Below are 12589 nucleotides of genomic sequence, written 5' to 3'. Positions count from 1 at the left end.
AGCTTATCAACAACTTTTAAAGAAGGTATATAAAGATAGTAACATACTACGTTGAATCAATTTGATAGCAACATGTTCACAGGAATAGAAATTAGAACAAATCACCATTAACACTTCTCTTTATGTAAATAAAGAATGGTACCTCTCTTGTTTGCTGAAAGCAGACAGGAAGAATGGGTAGGGCACAACTGTACAAACCTCAAAAGTGGTTGTCATTGTGGGCTTATAGGACACATGGTTGGCCCTTCTCAGCTCCTTTATAGTTTCAGCTGGCATGGATTTAGAAAACCCAAGGCCACTCCAGGTATTTGTGGGTGTTCTGACCTCCGTCACCACTGGTTTCTTTAACATAGCTTTGGGAAACAGAACATAAAACAAATGTTTGGTATTTTCAATGTTTTTCTTAAATAAAATATTGATGAATGTTGTTTCTTTGATAAAATGTAAAGAAATTATCACTGAAAATTATTTAACATAAAATACCTTAAAACAGCTTCATAAAACACTCAATACCAAGTAAACTGAAAAATGCTACATTATTTCTTAATTGATCTCATGCTATTCTAATCAAAAAAATACATTCAACCTCAACAAAATGTGTACAACTTGAACCTAAACATTCTAAATTTCTTTTTATGAAGGTACAATTGCTCAATTCAACATGAATACTAGAAAGCCTTTTATGGCTCTACTAAAAACATATATATTATATATATATATATATATATATATATATATATATAATTATATATTATGTTAATATATATTAATATAGATCATTAATATAGCACAAACCTTTAGTTGCTAATAGTTTCTTTTGTTCATAGTCAAATGCCTGAAAATAAAACAGAAAATATCTTTATTGCCAGTCTATCCAAATGTCATGCCAACACTCCATAATTACGAACAAAGGTTTTGACTATAGTCCATGAATCCGCCTGGGACACATGCTAAGCTTTGCACCACAATGTGAATCCAGTGCAAGTCTGATACATTTCAACATGTTTTCAAACTAATTAATTAGAATAAATTAACTACTTCTGACATGACAGTGATAGATTTAGAAATTTTCCTTCAAAAGAAAAAAATATCCTACTTACTGTATTTAATGCACTAGGGCCAATATATGCTAAAGTATAGTGAATAACCTAAAAGTATTAGAGCTAAGTTTCAAAACACGCATCTCCCAAATGCTTTCTGATTATCTACTGGCCTCTTTGTTTCTGTACATCCTCTCCTCATTTAAGTAAAGGATAGCATGAAATGGGATGATGTTAAGACAACTTAAGAAATTATTTGGCCTAATTGGCATAGTCTTTGCTTTTGAAGTGGGATAAATGACTAATGTCTAGCTTTGATCTGTAATGACATTAAGCAATACAATAAAATTAAACCTAGTTATTTTTTATTGTACAGGACTAGGAGGTCATCATTCATTCTTTCCATTCATACTGAATAAATGAGTATTCAGTCAGTCATGTCTAGTAGGGACCAAGGCAGGGTATTTTGAAGAAATTAGTCCAGACATAGCTACATCTCAAATGCTACTTCAGTGTTCTCAGCTCTCCAATTTAGGGGATAGCTAAGACTTAAGAATGTCTCAAAGGCCTACCAGGAGGGCCAAGAACCAACTAGGGAGAGTTCTTTTGACCCTTCCTCCAGGAGGACTATACCATCATATATAGGGTGCCCATGTATGTTGCAGTCTGAAACAGGATACTTCTGAGAGTGAAATGTGCTACACATAAAAATTAGGCCAGAATTATAAAAGTCAATGGGCTCATCCAGACAAACCAGGATGTGTGATTAACTCCAAGAACATGACAGTAAATCAGGAGAGCCAGGTTTTTAGATAACACAGGTCGATAATGTTTTTGAAATCCTAGGTCTAAAATGGCCTTGGGAATTAAAATCAACTTGTAATGATTAATGTCTATCGGTAAGGTGTGGGGAGATCTTAAATTCACTTGTTCAGTAAATATTTATTGAGTGTCTTCTGGTTAAAGAGACTGTGCTGCTCTTTGTGGAAGAATATAACAATGCATCAAAAATTGTCTAGACCCTCAAAACATATAATCTTAGTGGGGATGGGTAAAAGAAACAACTAAAATTAGGAAGTGAGAAAACTGTGAAGAGAGAGCTGGAGATACAGCATTCCAAGAATGGTCAGGAGACAGAGATCATTTTTAGCTGCAGGAATCATCAGTTAAGTCTTCAATCTCTCCCTCTGTCAATGCTTGGTGACCATTATCATTCAGTTCTTAGTGACTTTAAAAGTTAGCTCTTCATTAATGACATAAATAAATCTATTTAAGTTGAAACTCTATCACCAAGAACATTCTTATCCATCCCAAAAGAAAGGAACATGAAAATGATTCACTGAAGATGTAAACCTGACAGAAAAGAAGCACCAGATGGACAAAAATTAGAAAAAGGGATAATATAGGGGATTAGAAATTGCTTATATAAGAAAATTTTAATTTATGTGAACTGAAAATAAATCCACCAGAGAAAATGTAAATGTTTTATAAAAACATTTATCTAAAAACTCATAAAAATGTTCAAATGTGAAGGATTAAAAAAACAAACAGGCCTGAACTGTAGCTTTCACTAACATCATAAAAGTATAATTTAGTTCCATTAGTTAATTTCTTTGACATACCTGTGATAGCTTGTTTTTAGGATTCTGTGAAAAGTTATGCCCTTCTTTGGGAGGTTCGGGGAGGGTTGTGGATAACACATCTTTTACTATGAAGTAGGAAAGTCTACCTAGCAATTCTGATACTGAAATAGGATGTTTATACGAATCTTTGAAAGCACAAAGTACAAAATCTTTACCTTTCATATTGTAGTTTACACGGAAATCAAATTTCCAAATTTCATGATCAATAGTCCACTCTGAATAACTAGCCTAATACTTTAAAAATGGATAGAAAGAATATCCCTGCTTAGGAAATAATCATAAAATTCTCTCAACTAACATAGTCATCAATACTATTTAGCATTTACTTTCAAAAACCTAAAGCTTCAGATTAGTTATTTTTATAACTATCTAAATGACACTAAATTTATCATCTCCATTAAATAGATAGAAGAATATTATATTTACCCAAGACTAAGTCATGAGGCAGTAATACTTAAAAATAACAGCTTTCACATGTATGTAAACTTTTTTAAGTGGCCGATTAGTGATGTCATTTGTGTAAGATACAGTGATGTAAAACATTTTATGTCAATTTTAATATTGTATTTTAAAGAATTCTTCTTGGTTAAGCTAACTCCTGCTTTTCATTTTTAACATTTATGGCATACCAATTCTTAACTATTGTGTATACATTTAAATTTAATTTTGACTACAATGCAGAAGGAACCCCTAATTCTGCTCTACTGTTAACCATTCACTGAATTTCCCATTCCCTAACCCAACCTCCTACATTTGGAAGACTCTCTCATTTTTTACCATTACCTGCATGTTGACATATGATGGCCTTGGGGCCAGGCAAGTCCTTTCAGAGTTCTGCTGGGCAGCTGCAGCCCTCTCAGCAGCACGCTCACTTCCAGGAGCCTTTTTGTCAGCCAAAGGGCTTTCTGCAGCACTTAGTTCAGGATCTGAGAGCAGTCTGTCAGTACTGCTGTGAAACAGTTTGGAATTTAACACTCCATATTTATATACAAATGTACTGAACATCCCCTATGTGCCACATTTACTATACATCTATACCACTGTCAGCTATTTATATGTATTATTTCATTTAGTCCTCACAATCCCTCTCTGAGGTAAGTAGTAGACAGATAAGGGAAGTACCTTACCCAAGGTCATACCTCTGATAAATGGTAAAGCTGAAATTTGAGCCCAAGCATATGACTCTAGAGCTGCAGTTGAAATGATTTCATGATACACTTTGATAAACATTGTATGTATGACATATTCTATATGGTACATATGGAATAGACACACAGACAAGATTTCTAATTTGCACATATCAAGAAGATAGCAATGAGTCATGCATGCACAGTCTAAAAAGAGTCAATCTGAAGGCATGTAGATGATCCAATTTGTGTATGTGCAATGCATATGATATTGCTAACAAATCTAATAAGATACAGATAGCAGATAAATAAGTATTTCCAACACCTGTTCAGGGTGCATGGATGAACATAACGGCTCCGTAAAATAGGAAAAATGATCTGAATTACAAGATTGGTAATGCCCTATACAAATGCACCTCAAGTTCAAATCTAATTCCAGGTTAAGCTTAAGTAAAGGAGAAATAAGAAACAGTATTATTAGTCAAAGAGCTGATCTGTTCATTCATTCTTTCTTTTATCACTCACTATTATATCACGCCAGGGGATTCAGAAGAATTCATAACAGGCTATTGGAACAGAAAAGGAGGAGCAACGAACTCTGTTTGCTGACAAAAGTTCACAAAGGCTTCACATAGGACGTCAGAACTGGAATTTAAAGGGCATCTGCAGGTTTACCAGCATGAAGGACAGGAGAACAGCACAAGCAAAGGAAAGGAAGGAGGTAATGTGGACAGCTGGTGCATTTAAAGCCAGAGTGTAATAAGATGAGACTTGTGTGTTCAAAAAACTGCTGGAAGGAAATAAAGGACTGACTGAGCTGCTGAGAGGGTGGAGGCAGGGAGACTGTTCTGGAGGTTGCAGCTTAATTCAAATGAGAGGTAAGTTCAGAACATACTTAATGATGAAAGGAAAAGGCATTCCCTTCAAATGCTTCAATACAGGGAAAAAAGCAAATTTACCTCTCTAACCTATGCTGAATAATGTTCACTGTGGCTCTTAGTACCATGTGAAGAAAAACACAGATAAAGCAGATTTGGACAAAATGGGAACAACAGTAATTAACTGACAAAAGGGTTTATAAAAGCAAAAAAAAAAAATTTGGTAAGAAAAAGAGGAAATAAAAATATAAAGGCTATATTTAAGATATTCTCCTGTGTAAGGATATACAAGAAAACTAGTAAGACAGTAGAGGAAATTGGGTGGATGGAGATGGATGGGAGCAAAACCTTTAAACACAGAAGCTTTCCACTGTATTTTTGAAGTATGAATAGATTGTCTATTTGAAGAAAATAAAGTAATGGGAAAAGAAAATAGAGTAAGGATAACACGTCTGTAACTGTGCTATGGTAAGGAGAGTTACAGTTAATACATTGTACTCACTGTGGTTTATAATAAATAAAATCATGAAACTGTCAAATATTTATTATCAAAATTAGCAATTAACTACCTTGAAATAAGGAAGCCATAGTTTAAGTTAAAGACTCAAAGCAAAATAGAAAATTCACAGCAGGAAAAGTTCTAACAGAAAAATCAGACAGTAAATATTGCCCTGCTAAAGTTTCAGAACAATAGGGATGGGTTTAGAAGACCCAGATATAAACCTAGCCAGTTATAGAGAAGACATGAGTGAAAATTACCAGATGCTATTCCTTAATACAATTTTTAAAAGGAAAAAGAAAAGTATAAAGAAAAATAAAAAACACTCTTGAAGAAGATCAAATCCACTTGATTAAAACAAACTCAGCCCACTACATTTTATTTCAAAGGATCAAGGGATTTTAAAGATTAAAATACATACTGTAAGTGTGAGTTTTTCGTGCCCTGTAATAGTTCTACTGTCTGCCTTTTGGCACAGGAAACTTTGGAGGGACCCATCATCTGTTTCAGGTCACCCGCATTCCCAGAATGGGAAGGACTTCGAGGCATGCCTACTTCAACAAAAGCATCGTTACAACCTGCAGAAGGGATAAAGTGAAAGTGTCAGCTTATCGTCAACGACCACTTATGACAGAAACAAATCAGAACCCAACTCTAGGAAGACCCAGGCATACCCAGCTTTCAACTGCAAAGAAGGCAGCTTAAATTCAAGCTGTCTCAAATTTCACCCAAGATGAAATACGAAGAGAGACCCTCATAATTTTTAAAAGATTATTAGGGGTGAAAGGGTTATAAAAAAAAGAAATAACTCTACTTGTAAAAAAATCATGTGTGTACATTTAGTAAATTGACGCCTTCCTCTTACATAATTACACTTCAATTTAGGAAGTTCCAATGTAATGGGAAGTGATTTCTTTCTGTGGGAAGTGTTTTTCAGTTTATCTTTTCCATGTTCTTTGGAATTTTATTCAAGATGTCTTTCTGCATCCTTGAGGCAAGATGAGTCATAACTGGTTAGCAAAACCAACTTGAAATCACTGCAGAGACTTTTTACAACCCCCTTTATCCAAGTAACAGACCAGGCTGAAGTTCAGAAGGGAAGATACCTTCTGCAGGGTTTGATTTGGGAGATGCCTGCTCAGGTCCAGTTGTTTGTCTAGATGGATCACTGTGATTCCCACTCAGTACTTTTTCTCCAAGTGATGAGGTGGATATTGCACCATATTTTATATTTGGAGACTAAAATAATAATAGAAAATAACATACAGATATGGTCACAATTCTAAAATTCATTGTAGGTGAAAGTGTAAACATATTACCAGTGGCTTATCTCTTAGAAACAGCATAGATCACACTACTCTAGCAAAGGACATTACCTGTGCATGTCCATTTAAAGAAGCAGAGATTTTTTTTCCTTCTGTCTGCATACTGTTGATATGGACATCAACAGGAGTCAAGCCAGGAGGGGGAGATGGAGCTGTGTGCCCATAGGTGGGCACTCCAGACAACAAAATATTGGTTAATGTGGCTTGGGCAGTAGATGGAATCATAAGATGTGGTATAGCAGAAAAACCTGTAACAACATTTCATGAAGACAGATATTAGACCAGAAAAAACTCAGATTCAACAAACATTACTTTATTATTTTCAGAAAAACAAAAATACCCCTCATTTTTTTGCTATAAATTCAGAAGAGAATTCAATTTTGATACCTCCTCTGTAAAAAGGTTTAACATTACTATAAAAACACAAAATAATGTTAAAATGGAACAAGACTTTAGAGAAAATTTAATCTAAGCTCTTCATAGTACTGATGAGGAAACAAGCTAGATTTAGCATGTCCATATGACTACCAAGCACATCTGTCCGAATGGAACCTACATTTGTTAATTACCAGGTCAGTGACCTTCTGGTGTCTTTGCCACTGCTTCCTGCTTATCGCACTCTTCTTCCTGATCTGCTTGTCAGGTCTGAAGACTGTATTTCACTTTTATGAAAAACCCACTGCTTGTCATGCTTCATTTTAACTAATTTACACATTGGGGAATTTGTGTTTACCTGCAGTATGCTTTGAACCATAATTTTTCTCTAAGGAAACAGAGCCATTAGTGAATTTTACTTAAAAACTGATACCTAAGAATGCATGCCTTTGACTGTATTTGAATTATACTCACCTGTGGCACTTGAAGTGTTAGCAAGTGGGGGTGCCCATAATGTGGGACTCGGGGTGCCAGAACTTGGACTTTGCAAAGGACTGACTGAGCTATTAAGAGCGTTCAAGAGTGAGTTTGGGGTTGTTGATGTGTTTAGAGATAAGGTGGTAGGCCCCAAAAGACCTGCAATAAATGAATGTAAAGTCAATATGCATAAATTCAAGATTTGAAAATACAGATGGCACCAATATTGCCAGGTGGAATACACAGATATAATCTGATATTTTCTAAATATAAAGAACAGGTTACCTTCTTTCAAACATCCACGTGAAATATTGCATGATACAACTCCGACACAGAACTCAGACTATCCACAAACATATGCTGGTCAGAAAATGGGAGATAGGTGTGTGCAAACCAGGGAAACGATCAGGGTCCCTGAGCACTGCCAGCTGCTCTGCATTCATCTCAACTAGCCAGGATGAACCAAATTCTGTTCAAGTGGAAGCTCATTTTTATTTCTCTGCATAACTCACTGTTTTTGGTTTCCAAACTAACTCTTTTCAAACCACCTGCAATTAGCAGAGAACAGGGGAATGTTCTCCTGCAGCAGAATAACTTCATTTGGCCCATTTGTGGATAGGCCGAGCCACTTGGAACAGTTTTCATTCATGTGTCAAAACAACCTCTCTGGTACTCCATCTCAATGTGTATGAAACTTTCCTCAGAAACGATTTTTTGTTTCTTGCTTGTTTAAAGGATTTAATGTTTGATTTAAGTAATGAAAATATCCCTTCAGGCATTTAAAATATATTCTAAAGTAAAATATGAAACTGTATACAATTTTCCAGGAATATTTAAAGTATTAAGTATTACAGGATAGGTACAGACATGAAAACATTTAAAAACCTGAGTAACTGAATCTTTGCTCACTTTTTTCTCTCTAGTGCAGGAACAACTTGGTTCCTGCTAAATTCTCTCACCTGCCACTTCCTGATTCACATGCATATGTTATTATGACTGTCCAGGTCTCCAGTGGAACGGACAACTTTGGGAGATTAGAGGCCAAAGGAAAAAGAGTCTGTCTTTACTGTAATGATGCCTAGACAGGGGTACTTGGAATCTTAATTATATTATAACCATATTATAATTTTAAAAGCATGAAATAACCATTAGGAAAAAAGTTTACAGAATTCTGAGAGTATTTTTTCTGTCTCAGATCAACACTGAGTGAGGCAGAATGATTTTCTAGGGTTATTACATTCACTTTTTATATTAAGGCTACTGAAAAATGTGCAAGAAAGTAGTGAACTAGCATAACTGCAACATGGCAATGAACTTTAGCTTGTCAGATGGAAATCCATAAATGAGGCAGTACATATCATCACAACCATGAAACACCTCACCTCACTTTCTCAAAGAACTAAGGCACTGAGGGGGTGATGCTCTTTCAGCTTCCATTTTTCTTTTTCATCTTCTTCACCTTAGATATAAATACAAGTCCATTTGCCCCTCTTGGTGGCCGCAGGCTAGATTTCCTCTGCATCTGGATAAGGCAGTTCTGACCTCTGTGACTGGGGGTTCTGCTCACTTTCACTTCCCCCTCTCCCTACCCCTCATACAGATCTGCAATTACTTTTTGAAAAGCACACTGGATAATCTTTACCTCTAGGGATGGATGGCAATATTGCAAATGCAAGAGAGAACAAACACATAAATTATAGTTAGCCTGCTCACTTCATTCTCAATGGCATTCTTAATTTAAAAGAACAAACACAGCCACTGAAAATAAAACAGAGCTCGATTATTTATGCCGAAATAAAAAGAATCTGAGTAACAAAAATCTATATTCTAACAAAAAAACCCAAAATGGATTGATGTGAGTTTTGTTGCTTTTTCATTTGATCTTAGAGCCTGATGAGAGAAAAAGCCTTTAAAATGTAGCCCCAAAAGGTAGAAAGAAAGGGAACTGGCTAAGCAATCCCCCAGTGACTGAGAAGCGCTATAATAATAAATTTTATACCTAGTCCAGTGAGTCCAAGGCCTGCTGAAGCTAAGATGTCCAGGCTGGGACATGCCAGGCCGGCAGGGCACGATGCTGGGGATGGACTGGTTGCTATGGTAACCCCACTGCTTTCAAGTCCGAGGAGACATTTCCTTGCTTCATACATATTTAAGGCATTTCGCTCAACACTTTTCACAATCACAGACTATGAAAACACATAATGGGAAAGAAAAAGGTGATATGCAAGTAGTCTACAATGTATTGGGAGGTGGGTGAGAAACGAATATGGTAAAAAGGATTCCAGTCAGGGAATCAATGCTGTTTTAAAATCAATTAAAAATTCTAACTGCTTATTTCTTATGTTTATTCCTTTTGGTAAAACCATAAAATGTTAGTGACATTTTATTGGGTATGTCCTGTGTGCCAGGCACTGTGATTGAAACTGCACATATACCTTAATGCCTGGCAGACACCTTCTGGGTGGGAATGAATATTCATATTTAGTGAGGATAAGGGACCTATCCACAGGCACAGCCTAGCTGGAGGGGCAGCGAGAAGACTGGACCTCAGGTCGTTCGCATCTACAGCCCATTCTCTTTATGTCCACTTGCCTTTTTTTACATTAAGGCTTTCTGCCCTTTATCTCATCTTTACAAAACAAATCAAACTAGTCACTACATACAGACTGCATAATAACAGTCACTTACATTTGACATTTATAGCCTACTAGTTAACTAATAGACTTTAAGGTACCACTATTCCTCACTGATGACATATCTATGGCAAAGCTATGGTAAAATAAATTTCTAAACAATATATTTTTTCTCAATGGACTGATCTAGAAAATTGGAAGTGTGAACTCAAGAGGGAGAGCCTAAATGGGCAATAAAGAAAATTTGTGACTGAGAAAGCAGTTAATGCAGTAGTCAGCTTCAGGGCCAGCTAGGAAGAATTAAATAGCCCTGGGATGCTACAAGGCTTTAGAATTCTCACAATCTATTTTCCCCTGATCTGTGCTCATTTCTTACTAAGCTCCAGGAGTTTCTCGTGTGTTTGACCCTCTTTATATGCACAAAATCTCTTCTGTCTTTAGCTTTTAGTCCTGGTATCTACAGTGACTTCAGTCAACTCAAATTAGTCAAGCATGAAGCTTCAAGATACATAAAATTAATGTCCTGTTCTCTAACTCTAAACTCATTATATTAAGCTCACTTAGAATCGGTCCTATCTTTTCCTTTAAAGTTTACTTTTGAAGAAGGCATGATTGTTTCTCTTTAGACACTGAACGCCATGTTATTTTACATATATACAAAATTGTCCATGATACATATTATACATACACCATGATACACATAACAAGATTAACAAAAATTAAAAAATGGAAAGCATAACTGTTACGTGTTTTAACTACTAGAATAAAAATTTTCATAAATGATTTCATTAGTACATGTTAAAAGAAGCAACCTGCTTCTTGTCTTCTGACATCTGGTACAAAGGTCTCTTCAGGGTGTATAACTAGGCATAAATACTGGGCGGTCGAGGCTATCAATATTTTCAGTGTGATCTGACAGTCGCTATTGTTCCTCAAAGTGGCTGTGCCAATTTACCAAACATTAATGTAGGAACATTCCTCTTCCCTCACATTCTCACTAGCATTTAACATCATCAGGTTTATCCTATTAAATTTTGACTATACATGTAATTATTGAAATTCTGCAAGATCTTAGAGGAGAAGTTCCAAGAAGGCTGAACTGGGAATACTTCGTTATTTACTTTTGATCGTTATTATCACTTTATTTTCTTAAAGAGAATGGGCACCTATTCTTTCTTTATTTTTTTAATATATGAAATTTATTGTCAAACTGGTTTCCATACAACACCCAGTGCTCATCCCAAAAGGTGCCCTCCTCAATACCCATCACCCACCCTCCCCTCCCTCCCACCCCCCATCAACCCTCAGTTTGTTATCAGTTTTTAAGAGTCTCTTATGCTTTGGCTCTCTCCCACTCTAACCTCTTTTTTTTTTTTTCCTTCCCCTCCCCCATGGGTTTCTGTTAAGTTTCTCAGGATCCACATAAGAGTGAAACCATATGGTATCTGTCTTTCTCTGTATGGCTTATTTCACTTAGCATCACACTCTCCAGTTCCATCCACGTTGCTACAAAAGGCCATATTTCATTCTTTCTCATTGGGCACCTATTCTTTAAATTTCCAGGTCCAGCAGAGTGGCTCACAGAGTACGTAAGCTAAATATTTTTGAATTGCACTGGATATGTACACATACACATGCACACTTAACACAATGTTTAGCCTTATTTAACTCTCTGATAACTTAACAAAGCTGAAAGTTACCAGACTGCAAATTAATAAAAACGTATTTTCTCTTCTCATCTATTTGTAAAAAATAATGGTCATTCAATATGGACTCCAAAACCAACCCATATTTAAATAAAATGATGATCAATAATGAATGGTACAAATTTATGTATTTAAATAACTAAGTATAATATATAATGATATATATATTATATGGAATATTTAATTCCGTGTATATGCAAATAACATTTATATGAAAACAGAACTAGCTGGAACATGGTGCTCTGGGTCTGGACTCTGAACCCACCTTGCTTGGCTGTTTCGGCTTCGGTTTAATGCTGATGAAGACATCAAGCTGTTCCATCAGCTGGGCAGTGAACTGTGGGTCCACTTCAATTTCTTCCTTCATATCAAACATCAACACAAGAGGAAGACAACCCTAAGAAATGTCACAAAAGAGAGTGTCAGAGGTAAAAACATTACTCATTTAAACATCTGATAACTTAACGTGCCTACAAATAATGCAATATTCTATGGGCTTAAAGAATAAACCCAAGTATTAAAGCTAAATTACATACTTTAACAAAGCTTAGAAAACTGGTGTGGAAATAATACTGAGGGCACAAACTATTTTTTAAAAGACAACATTATACATGTCTGAAGTTTTCTGTTATTGGCTCTGAATTTTTTTACTCACTTTCCACCTTGGAAAACTTTTCCATTCTCTGACTTCAGTTTTGTTACAGATGCCAGAAATTAGATTCTCATCCACACCAAGAGTATGAATCTTGTGCTTTTGCTCAAAGACTTACAGTAGTGATTTTTTATGATTTCTGAATGAAATCTAAACATGTATCAGTAGAGATGTCCACAATCTGGCCCTTTGCTTGTGCAATCACAGGTCTGTATGTCTATACATCTGTCCCTT

The 12589-nt window shown here is 35.7% G+C and overlaps 1 protein-coding gene across 4 annotated transcripts in view; it reads right to left on the bottom strand.

The window, feature by feature from the left end:
• The window catches only part of BICC1 (BicC family RNA binding protein 1), a 299149-nt gene that overhangs the window by 19921 nt on the left and 266639 nt on the right, over positions 1 to 12589 (bottom strand). For 3 of the 4 annotated variants that reach the window (XM_058696373.1, XM_058696371.1, XM_058696374.1), the window contains 9 exons: positions 11969 to 12100; positions 9364 to 9550; positions 7362 to 7523; positions 6564 to 6760; positions 6294 to 6426; positions 5609 to 5765; positions 3467 to 3632; positions 796 to 835; positions 199 to 353 (listed from right to left, as the gene is read on the bottom strand). In XM_058696373.1, the coding sequence (XP_058552356.1) occupies positions 199 to 353; positions 796 to 835; positions 3467 to 3632; positions 5609 to 5765; positions 6294 to 6426; positions 6564 to 6760; positions 7362 to 7523; positions 9364 to 9550; positions 11969 to 12100 (1329 nt within the window). The remainder of the gene's footprint in view (positions 1 to 198; positions 354 to 795; positions 836 to 3466; positions 3633 to 5608; positions 5766 to 6293; positions 6427 to 6563; positions 6761 to 7361; positions 7524 to 9363; positions 9551 to 11968; positions 12101 to 12589) is intronic. The other variant, XM_058696372.1, reaches the window with a different exon arrangement.

The sequence above is a fragment of the Neofelis nebulosa genome, chromosome 13, assembly GCF_028018385.1.
Source record: "Neofelis nebulosa isolate mNeoNeb1 chromosome 13, mNeoNeb1.pri, whole genome shotgun sequence".
Lineage (NCBI taxonomy): Eukaryota > Metazoa > Chordata > Mammalia > Carnivora > Felidae > Neofelis > Neofelis nebulosa.
Note: the sequence above shows the minus strand (reverse complement) of the source record. Positions and strands in the feature narration are given on the sequence as shown.